This window comes from Theropithecus gelada, chromosome 6 (genome assembly GCF_003255815.1).
Source record: "Theropithecus gelada isolate Dixy chromosome 6, Tgel_1.0, whole genome shotgun sequence".
Lineage (NCBI taxonomy): Eukaryota > Metazoa > Chordata > Mammalia > Primates > Cercopithecidae > Theropithecus > Theropithecus gelada.
This window is the reverse complement of record NC_037673.1, coordinates 128,879,392-128,896,439: the sequence shown is the minus strand read 5'-3', so window position 1 is coordinate 128,896,439 and position 17,048 is coordinate 128,879,392. Positions and strand designations below refer to the sequence as shown.

General features: G+C 54.2%; 1 protein-coding gene across 2 annotated transcripts; it reads left to right on the top strand.

Moving 5' to 3' along the window:
* Window positions 1-8,569: 8,569 nt before the first annotated feature.
* IRF1 (interferon regulatory factor 1) lies at window positions 8,570-16,324 on the top strand. Of its 2 annotated transcripts, XM_025387173.1 has the most exons (10): window positions 8,570-8,824; window positions 9,859-9,950; window positions 11,316-11,415; window positions 12,241-12,417; window positions 12,529-12,578; window positions 12,687-12,816; window positions 13,002-13,124; window positions 13,665-13,714; window positions 14,887-15,022; window positions 15,309-16,324. In XM_025387173.1, the coding sequence occupies exons 2-10, from the start codon at window positions 9,864-9,866 to the stop codon at window positions 15,431-15,433; spliced, it is 978 nt and encodes a 325-aa protein (XP_025242958.1). In that variant the 5' UTR covers window positions 8,570-8,824; window positions 9,859-9,863; the 3' UTR covers window positions 15,434-16,324. The 2 variants fall into 2 exon arrangements, with proteins under 2 accessions (XP_025242958.1, XP_025242959.1); XM_025387174.1 differs by lacking the exon at window positions 13,002-13,124.
* Window positions 16,325-17,048: the final 724 nt, after the last annotated feature.

Below are 17,048 nucleotides of genomic sequence, written 5' to 3'. Positions count from 1 at the left end.
CCTGGCAGAAACAACCACAGTGCTGCTTGGAGAAGCCACATCCTTCCTTCCCTCCTTCTGGGGCACCCACCAGTTTCTGTGGAAATTGTCTTGTTGCAAAGACCATCTTGGGGAAAATGTGCATGCTGCTGAGACCATCTGAATCCACCATTCATATTTCTATCTATCCATCTGTCTATCCATCTATCCATCCATCCATCCATCCATCCATCCATCCATCCATCCATCCATCCATGTCACACTGGTTCATGGGGCACCTGCTCTCTGCTCAGCGGAGGCTGGCTCCTGAGGCTACAGCAGTGAACAGGGCCCAGCACCCACAGGGACACCTGTTCTCCTGCCTCTGCCCTGCTTTCCTTCCATAAATATTCCAATAACTCAGTATTTGCTGAGTCCAGACCACAAAGACACATTCCTGTGGGTATTTATTAGCTTGAGCTACATCTACTGTTTCTAAGATGTGACATCAAATGGAGCCCAACACAGACATTCTGAGGACCAGGTCCTCTCCCAGGTCAAATTTATGGGCTAGGATGAGGGTTGGGTTCTATGGATCAAAAATACTATTTGGACTGGGCAGAGGACCAGCATCACTGGTTCTAACCCTGGGCCACAGGAGAAAGAAGGGACAACAACCTATTTGATCTGGGGCCTCACTAAAAGCTGCCATAGTTGCTGGGCCCCTCAATGGCACTCCTTCACTGTCCTGAGCCTCATTTCCAGGGCTGCCCCTGGAGTTGGGATTCCCAGGCTGAGTCACCAGGGTTGCCAGGTGCTCATGGCACAAGCTCCACTCTTGCAGTATTTGGACTTTCCCTGGCCCTCTCCCAGGCCAGCCACCCTGATCCTAAGCCTGGGCTGATGAAAGTCAGTGTTGGCCCATACAGGGATGCTAGGGAGATCTTTCTGCCTTTCCTTCCACTGGCTAGCTGGCTGCTTCCAGAATAGCCACCACTGCTACCTGCCCCAGCCCCAGCTCTTCTGGACTGAGGGAGCTCCACTTAGTCTGATTTATGTCTTTCCAAGAGCCGTGGTCTCAGGGCCGTAAGGAAAGAGATCCTTACCATAGACTTGTGGTCTCAAAGGCATGCATTTAGGAAACATGGGCTTGCTGGTGACACTGTCCACCTTGACCCCAGGTACTGCTGTGGGCTGCAGAGATCAGGGAGGGTACTGGACTCTCCCTCTGCAGCCCAAACTCCCAGCCTTCTTGTCTCAGATCCAGGGCCAACCCACCATAATCCCTGGCCTGAGCTCCAAGCCCTGGGGAGGGAAGGAAGTGGCCGACCCCACGGCCAGCATTCCTCTGTGATGACTGCAGTCCGCCTTCTGTCCAGCCACCCCAGCTGGAAAGCAGCTCTCAGGGAATTACAAGGGAAGCCCCTCCCACAAAGCCAAGGCCTCTCCTGCAGAGTGGGGCTTCCTTCAACTGGGGACATGGCAGGACCTGAGTGGGCTAGGGGTCCTGTGGGGAAGCAGGTCAGAAGGCATAGGGACCCCACAGATGCCTCGAACTCACCCTACTCCTTCCCTCAGTAAACAATCACAAGCCCCTGATGGAGGTTAGCGGGTTCTAGATCCAGGAGGCTAGACCAGACAGTCAGGGCTCACTCTCAAGGGCTCCAAGTCATGTTCAGGGAAATCCTCCAACAAATAAGCAAAAGAGGACACTACGGAGATGATCTCAGTAGGGAGACCTCATCATATAAGGATAATAAGATGGGATGTGACAATGAGGGGACAGCTGGAGACCTCAGCCATTTGAGGGGATATCCCAATTCCTTAGCTCCCACCTGGCTGCTCACAGTCCCCTCTTTCCCCACGTGCACACCCTCAAAGCCCTCGGCTTGTAGAACTTCCTCCCTCATTCCCTAAAGGCCACCCCTGCAGGCAGGTCCAGCCTTCACACCCCCACCCTCAGCGTGAACACCATCCGGAGAGGGCTGGGGGCAGGTGCATTCAGGTGGGGCTTTTCCGGGGCCGGTTTTCCCCAGCTCCCGCTGGAACTTCCAGCTGGCCACTGGCCGGTAACACTGGATGCCCGCCCGTCCCCCTGCCCCCGCCGCTGCGCAGACCTTAGCGCTCCCAGCGCAGTTCAGTTCCCGGAAACTCCTCGATTTCCCTGTTGCCGCCGCGTTTGCAAGAAACCGAAACCCAGATTCCGCCCCTCCGGCGCGGCCCCGCGGAAACCGGCGCTGGGGCTGACCCCCACTGGGTGGCCGGACCCAAGCCTTCCCCTACCCAGCGCCTGCGCCCCGCCCCACCGCCAGCTGCGAGGCCCAGGCTGAGGTGGGAGCCATCTGAGTGCCTGCGCGCCGACCCCCGGCGGGCAGCGTCAGTCCAGCAGCTCAGCACTACCCGCACCTCCAACGGGAAAGCCGCGGGTCTAACCCAAGTCTCAGGCTGCAACGGAGGGCAGTGCCCCGGCGAGGGACGCAACACGGCCTTCCCCTGCGGCAATTTACAGTCCGGCGCCTTTTCTGTGCATCCCCTGTGCCCCTGCCAAACCGAGCGGAAGGGGAAGGTGGTGGAGCAGGGAAGAGGGAAGTGCAGCGGTGTTCGCGGAAAGCTCTGCACCCCGATTGTTGCTAGCTCCATCTCGCAGGGGGAGATAATGGGCACAGAGAAGTTTAGCAACTTGCCTGAGGTCACACAGCCTGTAGCTGCTGACCCGGCTGCAAACCCATGGCTTGTAGCGGGAGGCTGGGCGGGGAAGGAGGAGGAAGTGCCCTGGTCGCGGGCAGGTGAGCCGCCTGGCAGGGGCGGGGCTGCCAGCTTGCTGGGGAGTAGGGGTGGAAGTGGGGTGGGGAGGAATGGGTAGGGAGGAGGCGGGCAGCCACCAGGGCTGGGAGGATTTGCAGTTCTCCCGCTGGCCCTCCCTTTCCAGGAAGCCGGCCAGCTTGGAGCCGGCTGCTCACCCCGACTCACCCCCGGCCTGGGCGGAGCAGGAATGTGGAAGTTGGCCCGAAAGGACTGTGCCCCCTCCCCATCAAACACCCCCCGCCCCCCACCCCAAGTTCTGGCCGGGGCTGTGGAGCGTGGGTCACCTGGGGGCGAAGGACTCCACATCACGGTGAAGTGGAGGTGCTGCAGCCCCCACAAAGACCAAGAAGCCTGCCAGGGGAGCCCCGGGCGAACGGCAGTGGGCGTGGGCCGTTCTGCAGCACCCATTGGCGCGGGGGAGGAGAGTGCTGATCCCATCAATCCCTGCTCCAGGTCGCGGCCGCTGGGCCTGGCCCGGGAGCCTCCCCCAGCCTCCGGGCCCCACGGGACTGACGGGGAGCTGAGTTCTCTTTCCTCCCAACGGTGGTGTTTATAAGAAATGAAGCTCCGCAGCGGCCATCAGCGGCAGCCCACACTGTCACCCCGCCCTGCTCTCAGGGGGTTCCGGAACAGCCCTGAGCACTGGAGCAGTTCCTTGGCTCAGTATTCCATCATGACCCCCTAGTGATTTTCCAGCCAGCTTCAGCCCCCCATTCTGCGTTTAGGAATTTTATAACAATACAACGTTTATTCTGCTGTGTCATACAGCATTTTTTGCCAAACCTTTGAGAGGGGAGGGGCTGGTCTGGTGCCCCAGTGTATCTCCAGGACCAAACCTGGGGTTGACTGAAAAGCAGGCCTGCGTGCGATTCATATATGTTTTTTTTTTTTTTTTTTTTTGAGACGGAGTCTCGCTCTGTTGCCCAGGCTGGAGTGCGGTGGCGCGATCTCGGCTCACTGCAAGCTCCACCTCCCGGGTTCACGCCATTCTCCCGCCTTAGCCTCCGAGTAGCTGGGACTACAGGCGCCCGCCACCACGCCCGGCTAGTTTTTTGTATTTTTAGTAGAGACGGGGTTTCACCATGTTAGCCAGGATGGTCTCGATCTCCTGACCTCGTGATCCACCCGCCTCGGCCTCCCAAAGTGCTGGGATTACAGGCTTGAGCCACCGCGCCCGGCCGATTCATATATGTTGAATGAATTAAGGGACTTTCTTTCTCACCAATTAGGCTCCTTGCAGGCAGGGTGATGACCCTTGGATTCTGCCTTCAAGCTTTTGGATGCTTTTATTTCTGGCTTGTGTTCTGCAATTCACAGTTTAGGACTGCCTGCCTCTCAGGTTTCTGTGAAAATAGAGATGAAGGCTTTGAGCATTTCAGAGAGCCCTACTACTTCTGCACCTGGAAGGCTGGAAGGCATGCTGGGGGGTGTTTGTCTCCTTTGGGGACTGTGGCCCCCTCTCTGGGTAGCAGGCTCCACAGGTAGCAGGTATCCCAGTCAAAAACCTAGTTCAGGTCAGGCGCCGTGGCTCACGCCTGTAATCCCAGCACTTGCCCGTAATCCCAGCACTTGCCTGTAATCCCAGCACTTTGGGAGGTCGAGGCAGTGCATCACCTGAGGTAAGGAGTTGGAGACCAGCCTGGCCAATGTGGTGAAACCCCATCTCTGCCAAAAATAGAAAAATTAGCTGGGCGAGGTGGCGGGTTAGCTATTCGGGAGGCTGAGGCAGGAGCATTGCTGAACCCGGGGAGGCAAAGGTTGCAGTGAGCCGAGATCACGTCGCTGCACTCCAGCCTGGGTGACAGAGGAAGACTCCACCTCAACCAAAACAAAACAATAAAACACCTCGTTCAAACCTCACTGGCACCTGCTCCTCAGCGCTCACAAACTCTCATGGTAGGCACTCTGCGGGGGAGAGCAAGGATGGCAGCATCACCTTAGTGTGGTCCGTGTGGCCCTGTGCATGGATGTGTGTGTGCATGGTGACACATTGGGAGCCATGTTTCTGGGCTTCAGGACTAACTGCAGCCCAGTTAGGGGGTGAACAGTGTTTTGAGAGCCTGAGGGAGGGAACTGGGGATAAGAATTGTCTGTCAGGGTAGAGGCTCCCACAGGGTGTGTGAATGTGTGTGTGAGATGATCTTGCCTTCAGCATCCTGATTGCAGAAGTCACTTCAAAGGAGGCCCTGCCAGGCAGTTAGCCTCCTCTTGCCAGCACAGAAAAATCCAGGCCCCAATACAGACAGGCCACACAATGAATTCACCCTCATCGAGTGAGGGTATGGATGAGAGGTATCTGTAAGGAAGACCTCGCGCAGTACAGGGTGCTGGCTACCCTCAGCTAATCCCTAGCTCGCTTCAGCTGCTGGGCATGAGGAACCTGCTAAGATTTCCCACAGAAAACACGTAGAGTTATTTTTCTCACAGAAAAAATGTAGACTTTGTTCCCCAGAGTTTTTTCCCACCACGTATAAAGTGACTAGTGGTGAAAAGGCAACACATGAAAGTTAAGAACCAAAGGGGTCCAAGGAGGGAAAAGAAAGGACTTCTGGTTGATTGCTTTGCGGGTATTTTGAAGAGATCAGGCATATGCTCTGGGCCTTAAAAAAAGACACAGAGATTGAAGTGGTGGGGTGGGCAAGGGAGAGGGAGATTGAGAGAGGACTAGTGTTGCCAAGTATCCTGAGGAGATAGGGATGAGGGGACAAACACAGTGTGTTCAGAGAATGGAAACACAGGGAAAGGTTCATGCGTTCCTGTTCATACATTTCATTTGACTTATGTCTTACAGTTTGGGAATAATTTTGATAGTCTAATTTTATATTTAGGAGAGATGGAGACAGATGATCTCTATTTTACAGATAAGAGAACTGAGCCCCAGAGAGGGACAGTAACTTGCTAAGATCACATAGCAAGTGGAAAAAGCACAATAAGAACTCAGGCTTTCAGACTCAAATCCTGTGTTCTCTTTTCATCCCCCTTTAGTTTCATCTTTCCTACTGCCAAGGGTAGGGAAGCTGTCAGGGACAGATGGTTGGAATGGGACGCCAGGACCAGACTGAGCAAAGATTTGAATGTGGGGCTGAATGTAGGGGAGCTCAGAAGGCTCCTGGGTGGCCCTGAGTGTTAAGGAGATCATCCAAGTTAGGGAGATCATTCCAGTGCAGAAGCACCATTTTCCCCATCTACCTGGGCAGGACTGATAGGCAGGGAGGCCCAGGGGGAGGTTGGGGCAACAAAAGTCTGGTCCTGGACTATGAAATCACAACCAGATACAGGGAAGGAAGACCCAGAAGACCAGGTGGGAGAGAAAAGGGCTGGCTCCGAATTACTAAGAGCCTACAGGAGCCTACGTGTTCTGCTGGGGATCACAGGGAATGTTCTACATCTTAGAATGTGATTCATCAAAAGCCATTTCAATAAAAATGTTGGGTACTTAAACATGGCTTAGCTTTATTTCACTGAGTCGGAGTATAGCACCCCTAGTCATAATAATCAGATTCTTATAGGCTTCAAAATAAAATAAGAATCCCTAAGGTTAAAAAAAAAAAAGGTCAAAGATGTAAATGTAAATGACAGTTTCATTGGTAAATCCTAACTGGGGAATTTCTCCTAAGCAAAAAATTATTGATGTGCACAAAGATTTAGCTAATAGCGTTGTTTGTATTATGAAAAAATGGAAATAACCTAACTGTCCTACAATAGGGGATTAATTGGGTAAATTTTTATTTATCCTTATGAAAGAATAATATATACCTATTGCAAATGATATTGCATAAGTACATTTCATGACATGGAAAGATGCTCATTATGGCTAAATATACATACACATTACAGGTATATTCATACCTGTATCTGTGAATTAAAATTAAGTTTTTGTTTTAAAGTACTTTTTATAGTCTCCTGTTGCCTTCACAGGGTCACTGTGGTCAATTTATCAGGAGACAAGGATGCAAACTTCCTTTCCCTAATCTCATCCTGAATTTTCCAGTGGGTGTGTCAGGTTCTCAGGGGCAAGACACGCACCTATCTGCTGTATCAAGAAAGGATCCCACAACTCAGGAGTCACTTGTTTTCTCTCATTCTTGCTCAGAAGGTCTTGGTCCCTGTAGCAAGTCCCCACTCCCATTTGTCACTTAAAGTACCCCAAACCCCATCTTTCCATTCCAGAGTGTCATTGCCCTCCACTTTGCTTAACACTCAGTTAGGTTCCTTCCTCAGTTTCTTCTACCTCCTTTCCTCTCCTAGCTCCTGACTCACCTCTATCTGGTAGACAGTTTTGCCCATTTCTGCTGGTACTGATGCCAGGTTTGGCATCGGTCACAGCACTCAGATTGCAATGCACCAGAATAGGATTAACCCATGCATTTCCTCTACGGGAGGGAGGTAGTAGAGTGACTGGCAAGTCGAATGTTGCATGAGGGTGTCTATTTATAGCCCGCAAAATGGGGTGCTGCCCTGCAGGGAGAGCTGGGGTGAAGGAAATGACATGCCTGGGAGAGTAACTTACTTCTGAGTCAGGAGCTTTAGAGAGATGAAGGAAGAAGCCTCCTGGGCCACAGTTTTGGATGGAAAATGAACACCCAGTCAAGTCTCTAGGACTATAAGTGGGGCGGGGACTAGTTGTGAGCGAGAGTTAAGTAGGGGCCCTTACCAAGGAACACAGGACATGGGTTCCCCAACCCTTTCGCTAGGTCCATGGCGTTGATCAGCCCTGAGCTAATTCCTCCATGCTGCCCAGAACCTCTCTGGGCCAAGCCCTGGGGACTCAGAGATGACAGCAATACTTCCATTGAGGAACTCCCATACGCGGGCCACAGGGAGGCTCTGGAGGTGGCCTGAGGCAGGAGTATTAGGAGGAATCAGAACTACCCCACCCCCACTCTCACTCAGCCATCTGGGCTTCTCTGAACCCCTTCTCCTCCTCTGTTCCCTAAGGCCAGCCAGGGGGAGTCCCAGGGAGGCAGACCAAAAAGGGGTGGGGTGTCATCCTGGTCACTATTAGACCCTGGAACGGCGACCTTGAAAACTACTCAGCGTCTGTTGCCCGAGTGGAGCATAGTGCTTTACAATCTCTTTCCATCACAGCAAACCATCAAGGTAGGGCTACTGTTATTTTATGGTTGAAAAACGGAGGTCCTGAGCCCCTTGGGGGCTGTGCCAGCAGCGGCCAAGTTGAGATTTCCCCTGGTTCAGCAGCCCCAGACAGCACACGGTGCAGGGTAGGCTTTCTGCTTCCTTCACTTCCCCAGGGCAGGTGAGTGACCTGGAGGGAGGGGGTCAACCCTAAAAACAGGGGTAGTGCTAGGACTGAAACTCTCCCTTCTTGATACCCCACTGGCAAGCTTGAGGAGCCAGGCTGCCAGTCGGGAGATTCGGCCGGTGTTCCCCCTGGAGAGGGCGGCAAGTGCCCGGGCGATCCCCTCACCTGCGTTCAGGAGATAGACCCCCGCCCCCACCCCGCCAGGAGGGTGAAAAGATGGCCCCAGGAGCCAGCCGGCTGGGAGAAGGCGGAGTGAGAGGAGAGGCTGCGGGGGTGCCGGGCTGTCCAGGGCAGCCCTCCTCCGGGCCAGCCGGAGCAGGGGTGGATTGGGAGCGCGCGGGGCGGGCCCGTGGTGGCCCCGGGGCGGTGGCGCCCGGCCGGAGAGGGTGGGGCGGAGCAGCCGCCCTGTACTTCCCCTTCGCCGCTAGCTCTACAACAGCCTGATTTCCCCGAAATGACGGCACGCAGTCGGCCAATGGGCGCCCGCGCGGCTGTCCGGAGGCGGGGCCGGCCAGGGCTGGGGAATCCCGCTAAGTGTTTGGATTGCTCGGTGGCGCCGCTGCCCTGGCAGAGTTCGCCACTCCTTCGTCGAGGCAGGACGTGCGCCCGAGCCCCGCCGAACCGAGGCCACCCGGAGCCTTGCCCAGCCCACGCCAGCCGTGCCCAGCGGCCTTGAGACCCAGACAGCCTCTGCCTTCTTCCCCCTTCCACCCGGAGTCGCGCTCCGCGCCCCCTCACGGCAGCCCCTGCGTCGCCGGGACCTTCGCGCGCCGCCGCCGAATCGCTCCTGCAGCAAAGGTGAGTCCGCTTTTGCGGCGCGGGGGACCTGCGGCGTCGAATAAAAGGCGCGCGGGGCACCAGGAAGTGGGGGTTCGAAAGCCCCAGGTTGGAGACTCGCGGGCGCGCGGCGTTGCCCGGGCCCCCGCGCGGGCTCCGGGGGGCGCCGGAGGAGCTGCGAGCCGCGGCGCGGGGAGGGCGGGCCGCGGCGTGGACCGCCCACCCGGACGAGGCTGCCGGCGCCGGGCAGCTTTCGCAGATCTGCGTGCGCGCAGCCGCTGGAGGCCTGTAGGTGGCCCGCTACGTTCGTCCCGCGCATCCACACGCCGTGCCGGGGACCGAGTGTCCTCCCACGCGTGGGCGCCCAGTGCTCCCGGCTTTCGGCGGTCCCAGCTTCGCGTCCAGGCCCCAGGTTTTGGGCTCCCTGTGCTGGTGACAAGGGCTGGCTTACTGCCCAGGTGGCTGGAGGGAATCGTGACCTACGGAGACTGCGGGAAGAGGCGCCACAGGTGTTCCTTGGGCCGCTTCTCCAGAGGAGGGGAAACCGGGACGGAAGGGTTAGCGTCCTAGTCTTAGCGTCGTGGGCTCTGTGACTGTCAGGAGGGCGTAGAATGGATTCAGGGGGGCTGTTCAGGGTGATGGCTAGCCCTTTACTAGCTAGTGGTGACAACTCAAGTCAAGAGAATTTCTTCTTGGCATCAAGCAAAAGAAGTCCCTCCCTTCCCAAAGGATTTGAATTTTGAGCGAAAAGTTCTGAAATTAGGATATCTGTGCATTTTGTCTCTTTTCCTGCACATGAATCCTAAAGCCATCACTTGCATACCTGTCTCATCCAGAGACTGGCTGGGATGGAGGAAGGGGCAGAAGCATTTTTGCCTAAGATGCTGAAAAAACTTGGAGAGCAGTTTTATTCCAGGGCAGCTCCCCTCCCCACTGAGTGTAGTACCTAGTAGCTGGCTGAGGGGAGGGTAACTAAGTGAACTCGGGTGGGGCAGGTCAGTGCCCAGGTACTGTTCAACAGATTCCAGACTGGAGCCTCTGTCTTCTCTTTACAGCCAACATGCCCATCACTCGGATGCGCATGAGACCCTGGCTAGAGATGCAGATTAATTCCAACCAAATCCCGGGGCTCATCTGGATTAATAAAGTGAGTGTAACTCTTTGGGTTTTTTGCCACTGTTTTAACCCATGTACTTCTGGAGGGACCAAAGCTTCAGATGCAGCTCAAAAAGGGAAGTGATAACGGGACAGGCAGATGTTTCTCCCAGTGGGTCCTGCATGCAGGGAGGGAGTGTGCAAGGCCCAGCCTGGGCCTCACTTGCACGACTCCTGCTTTCTTCCCTTCTTGAGGTAGGGCACCCACCTGAAGGCACTTCCAGTTTCCAGCAGCAAGACTTTCCCAGCATCTGCAGAGCTGGAGTTCTGGTCTCGTCTGAGGGAGACCCTTACAAACATACACAGCACCTTGCAGGGCTCTAATCAAACAAATAGAAGACTTGAGAAGTGGATGCTGCTGGGCAGAAAGGTGGCTGGCTTAGCAGAGGACAAACGAATCAATCTTGCACCAGTCACTGTGGCCCAAGAAGCCTATAGCTGGTGCACTTGGGGCAACATAGACACTATAGGCTTAGTAGCAATGATAGTATTCATAATAGCTAATGCTTACTGAACACTCTGTGTGCCTGGCACCTGCTAAGTATGTTATTTACATTGTGTCATTTAATCCTCGTAGTAGTCCTGTGGGGTAGGTCCTGTTCATGTCATCATTTTCAGATAAGTAAACAGAGGCACTGAGAGGAAGATTGTAAGATCACACAAAAAGTGATGAAGCCAAGATTTGAACTTGAATGGTCTGACTCAGAAATCTTTACTGTTAACCATTAGTGATAATAACAGTAAGACCTTAGACTTCATATTTGTCACTGTGTCCCTACACATTCTCTGGTTTTTAATTCTCAAAATTTTGTTGGATATGTTTTCTCATTTCAGAGAAGAGAAAACTGAGGGGAAAAGAGATACAGTGACAATGCCAGGGTTACACAGTGTTCACCATCCAAGTCTAGCCCAGAGCTCCCTCAGTGGTATGACCAGGACCTCTTGTGTAGAAGCCCATGGTCCCAGGTGTCCTGAGGAGTCCTTTCTAATGGAAGAAGTTCTTACTTCCATGTTGGTGTTTACAAGCCAGAGAGAAACATCCCAGAGCTTCAAAATCAGGGCTTCGGGGGAGGGTGCCCTGTGTGGGTCCTAGCACATGTGTAACAGGCAGAGGGAGGTCTTTGTGAGCTAATAGTGCTGCAGCTCATCCGAACTAGGAGTCCCTCCTGAGAGATCCAGAGTGGTCTGTTTAAGCCAGCCTAAAGATGGGTCAGTCCAAGCCAGATGGCAGGGGGAAAAGGGGAAGTCAGCCTTTTCTCAGACCTGTCTGGCTGGGCAAGCCTGGGTCTCAGACTCAGCCCCAAAGTCTGTGGTCTCTGAGCTGACACAGCCTCGTGTATATGTGTGTGTTGTTCAGGAGGAGATGATCTTCCAGATCCCATGGAAGCATGCTGCCAAGCATGGCTGGGACATCAACAAGGATGCCTGTTTGTTCCGGAGCTGGGCCATTCACACAGGTGTGTGCCTAGGACTCAGGCCTAGGAGGGCCAGGGTAGAGACAAGAGGAAGCACTAACATTAACACAGAGGCTCTTCACTGGGGTCCCTGAGCTCCCTGAGACAATATGCAGAATTACTGGGAACAGGGGCTGGTGGCAGACTAGTGTTTCTGGAGAAGAGAGTCCATCATTTCAGCAAATTCTCAAAGGGATTTCTAAAGCCAAGATCTTAGAAAGTGTGTGGCTTCAGGGGGGTTGTGGCTAGATGAGAGTTTTCCCTGGCAAAAGCATCTGTGAAAAGCAGCTGTAAGCCAGGGCACTGAAAGAGACCCAGGTCTGCCTTCATGTTGACCAAGGCCCTTGGTCCAAGGCTCGTGTGGTTGGTAGCCTCCTTTATCCTTGAAAGATGGAGCTCTAGGCCCATCTCAGAACAGTCAGCCCACCCATTAGTTACTGTTCTCTGCTGCCCAGTCTGTGCCCACTCCCATGTTTGGAAATATCAGATAAGCCCCAGCCCACCTTGTGGCTGCTGATAGCCCAAGGAGGAAGACTGGGCATGGTCTGGGACACAGATAGTCCACTTTGGGGATATGGGGACTCTAGTGCTTCTAGCTGGACCCTTCACTGAGGCCCGCTAGATGTGTTTAAGCCAAGCCTCGGCATTTGAGAAGGTCCAGGGCCTAGGACCTGCAGAGTGTCACTGGAGTACCTGCTGGTTTGACCACTGTGGCTGTCTGGTAGCATGAGAGCTCAGGGGTACCCTTACCTTCCTCCACCAGGCCAGGGGCAGCTGAGGATCCCTACCTGTGGCCCTGACGATCCTCTTTTTTCTCCTGTCCTCTAGGCCGATACAAAGCAGGGGAAAAGGAACCAGATCCCAAGACGTGGAAGGCCAACTTTCGCTGTGCCATGAACTCCCTGCCAGATATTGAGGAGGTGAAGGACCAGAGCAGGAACAAGGGCAGCTCAGCTGTGCGAGTGTACCGGATGCTTCCACCTCTCACCAAGAACCAGAGAAAAGGTATCCAAGGACTCTGGGTCCTTGGGAAGCACCCTCAGGGAGGGAGGGTAGAAGAAGGTCAGCTGGGTCTGGCGAGCCTGCACCAAGGCTGACAGCCTGTCTGCTCCACAGAAAGAAAGTCGAAGTCCAGCCGAGATGCTAAGAGCAAGGCCAAGAGGAAGGTGAGTGTGGTCCTAAGCAGCCAGGCCTTTGGTCACCTGTGGGCCAGGGTGAGCAGTGGAAGAAATGCTAAGGTGGGCCTGGGCCTAAGCTGCTTTCTCCCTTGACAGTCATGTGGGGATTCCAGCCCTGATACCTTCTCTGATGGACTCAGCAGCTCCACTCTGCCTGATGACCACAGCAGCTACACAGCTCCGGGCTACATGCAGGACTTGGAGGTGGAGCGGGCCCTGACTCCAGGTGAGCTGGTGCAGGTCTGGCAGGGGACCCCACAAGTCAGTGGGATAGCTCTTTCTCTTGGAGGCATGGTGCTGGCAGATGGTGGCCTATTAGTGCAGGCTGCAGGGTTGGTGGGGGGGGGCGCTCGATGTCTTGCAAACTAAGAAAGCACACAGCCTTGACCCATGGCTTCTGCTGTCCCCCAGCACTGTCGCCGTGTGCTGTCAGCAGCACCCTCCCCGACTGGCACATCCCCGTGGAAGTTGTGCCGGACAGCACCAGTGATCTGTACAACTTCCAGGTGTCACCCATGCCCTCCACCTCTGAAGGTTGGTGCTCCTGGGGCCTGGCCTGCCTGCTTGACTGTCTGGGTCCTGTGAAGGGCTTCCTGAGAGAGAAAAGACGCTCAGAACTCCACCTGGCACTAAGCTGATTGAGCTGGGCATTGCCCAGTCTCAGCCCCCGTGGGGGGAGGCAAGCAACGGGGACACTAGGAAGGCAGTTCAGAGTGGGCTGCAGCACAGTGGGGGCTGGTGAGAGGAGGGAAGGGGGCCAGGGGCTGTATTTTGGGGTGCTGTTTCTCCTTCCTCCTCTGCAGCCCAGCATCTGAGGGTGAGGAAGGAAGTGGGGTGGGGGTGGGAAGAGGCGTGGCTTCAGGGTTTGAGAGGCTGAGTCACCAGGCTGGTGTTCTGTTCTGGAATCTCCATGGCAGGCAGGTCCACTGGGAGGGGGGTGTGTGTGTGTGTCCATGTGTGTGTGTCAGAGAGAGAGAGACAGAGAAAGGACAGGGGATCTGGTGGGCTGGAACTGGAACTGCAGGGCGAGTGTGGCTGACTGCCAGCCAACCTCTCTGCTTTCTCCATCCACAGCTGCAACAGATGAGGATGAGGAAGGGAAATTACCTGAGGACATCATGAAGGTAAAGCCCCTTCCTACCTGGGCACTCTTGAAGTGACCGTTTCTTAGTGAGGAGAGAGAACCAGTGAAGCTTCCAAATCAGAGGATGGGCAGCTGCTATTGTCACCTGGCTGCTTGCATCATCCCACAAGTGCCACATTCACGTGGCTTGACTGGTGGGAAAGCCACCATGGGTAGGGAAGGCAGGTGGGAGGCCTGGCCTCCGACAGGCCATCCTGAAGCAAGCCTGGGGGCATCAGACAGCTCTGTGAGTCAGGCACTATCAGCGATGGGTCCCTGGCCTGCACCCTCTGCCCCAACATGCCCCAGCCCTGCTAGTTTGGGAAATGCACATCAGGTTTCAATAATCAGCCTTTAGGATCCATTAATATGATGGCTTTATAGAAAAAGTTAGCAAATTATCCTCCAGGTTTTTTTTTCTGCTTCAGTTTTAAAAGTGAATATAAAGAAGTTTTTGCATCTGGGGGCGGTGGCTCACACCTGTAATCCCAGCACTTTGGAAGGCCAAGACGGGTGGATCACCTGAGGTCAGGGGTTCGAGACCAGCCTGACTAACATGGTGAAACCCATCTCTACTAAAAATACAAAAATTAGCCAGGCCTGGTGGCGCATGCCTGTAATCCCAGCTACTCCGAAGGCTGAGGCAGGAGAATCGCTTGAACCTCAGAGGCGGAGGTTGCAGTGAGCCGAGATTGTGTCATTGCACTCCAGCCTAGGCAACAAGAGCAAAACACCATTTCAAAAAAAAAGTTTTTGCAGTAGTTGTACCCCAGCTGTTCCATCAGCCCAGAAAATTAAGACATGTATGTAGTTCCTTATCTGTAGCTTTTCTAGTCATCTTTTCTTGATTTGTTTTGCTTACCTTTGTTTTAAGCCCCATTCCCTCTTACTATGTCCTTATACAGTTGAGAGGGAAGTTGTAGAGAGTGGAGTGCCAGAGAGTGGGTGTGAGAGGGGTGGGAAATGAATTGAGGACCAGTGCCAACATGCATTTCTGTCTCCTCCCTCCTGGGCCCTTGTCCTGACTGCAGTGCACTTCTGCATCCTATCTGAGATTGTGAAAATGGCCAAGGGTGTGATCCTGGCTGAGAGGAGCTGGTTCATTGAGGTCAGGGCCACAGGGTGAGTCTGCACTGGAAGGGAGTTGATAGCCTCTTGCTCTTCTGTCCTCAGCTCTTGGAGCAGTCGGAGTGGCAGCCAACAAACGTGGACGGGAAGGGGTACCTACTCAATGAACCTGGAGTCCAGCCCACCTCTGTCTATGGAGACTTTAGCTGTAAGGAGGAGCCAGAAATTGACAGCCCAGGGGGTAAGAAGGCCCTGGATCCATATGGCTTCTTAGAGGAGGGAGAACCACATAGGGATGGAGAAAGCTTGGGGGCAGGGCCAGGGAGCAGTGCGGTAAAGCATCTGGGGTACTGACACATTGTGAATTAGCTACTGCTGCCATGCCTTAAGGTTTGCCTGAAGCTGAGTAGATGTTTGCTGCTGTGCTGTGAAGAGCGGAGGCCATGTCTGTGGCCTTCAAGGGTAGGTGGAAGCACACCTTATGCCACCGTCCCCCACCCTCATACAACCTTCTTCATATCTTCTAGGTGATATTGGGCTGAGTCTACAGCGCGTCTTCACAGATCTGAAGAATATGGATGCCACCTGGCTGGACAGCCTGCTGACCCCAGTCCGGTTGCCCTCCATCCAGGCCATTCCCTGTGCACCGTAGCAGGGCCCCTGGGCCCTTCTTACTCCTCTAGGCAAGCAGGACCTGGCATCCTGGTGGATATGGTGCAGAGAAGCTGGACTTCTGTGGGCCCCTCAACAGCCAACTGTGACCCCACTGCCAAGTGGCGATAGGGCCTCCCCCCTTGGGTCATTGGCCTCTCAGGGCCTGGCAGGCCAGTTGTCTGGGTTTTTCTTGTGGGGTAAAGCTGGTCCTGCCTCCTGGGAACATGAGGTTCTGAGACCGGTGTGTCAGGTCAGGGACTTGGACTGGAGTCAGTGTCTGGCTTTTTCCTCTGAGCCCAGCTGCCTGGAGAGGGTCTTGCTGTCACTGGCTGGCCCCTAGGGGAACAGACTAGTGACCCCAGAAAAGCATAACACCAATCCCAGGGCTAGCTCTGCACTAACAGACAATTGCACTAAATGAATCTTGTTCCCAAAGAACCACCCCCTTTTCAGCTGAGCCCTGGGGACTGTTCCAAAGCCAGTGAAATGTGAAGGAAAGTGGGGTCCTTCGGGGAGATGCTCCTTCAGCCTCAGAGGAGCTCTACCCTGCTGCCTACTTTGGCTGAGGGGCTTGGGAAAAAAACTTGGCACTTTTTCTTGTGGATCTTGCCACATTTCTGATCAGAGGTGTACACTAACGTTTCCCCCGAGTTCTTGGTCTTTGCATTTATTTATACAGTGCCTTGCTCGGCGCCCACCACCCCCTCAAGCCCCAGCAGCTCTCAACAGGCCCAGGGAGGGAAATGTGAGCGCCTTGGTTTGACTTAAAATTGGAATGTCATCTAACCATTAAGTCATGTGTGAACACATAAGAACATGTGTAAATATGTACATGTCTTTTTATAAAAAGTAAATTGTTTATAAGGGATGTGGCCTTTTTAGAGAGAAATTTAACTTGTAGATGATTTTACTTTTTGTGGAAACACTGATGGACTCATTATTGGCATCCCACCTGAACTTGACTTTGGAGTGAACAGGGACATGCATCTATTATAAAATCCTTTCTGCCAGGCGCGGTGGCTCACCCCTGTAATCCCAACACTTTGGGAGGCCGAGATGGGTGGATCACATGAGGTCAGGAGTTTGAGACCAGCCTGGGCAACATGGTGAAACTCCATTTCTACTAAAAATGCAAAAGTTAGCTGGGCATGGTCGTGGGCGCCTGTTATCCCAGCTACTCAGGAGGCTGAGGCAAGAGAATCACTTGAAACTGGGAGGTGGAGGTTGCAGTAAGCCGAGACCATGCCATTGCACTCCAGCCTGGGCAACGACAACAAAAATAAATAAATCCTTTCATTTGGCCGGGTGCGGTGGCTCATGCCTGTAATCCCAGCACTTTGGGAGGCGGAGGTGGGCAGATCACCTGAGGTCAGGAGTTTGAGACCAGCCTGGCCAACATGGTGAAACCCCGTCTCTACTAAAAATAGAAAAATTAGCTGGGCCTGGTGCTGGGCACCTGTAATCCCAGCTACTCGGGAGGCTGAAGCACAAGAATCACTTGAACCCGGAGGCGGAGGTTGCAGTGAGCCGAGACTTTGCCACTCTATTCCAACCTGGGTGTCAAGAGCCAGACTTTGTCTCAAAAAAAAAAAAAAAAAAAAATTCCTTTTGTT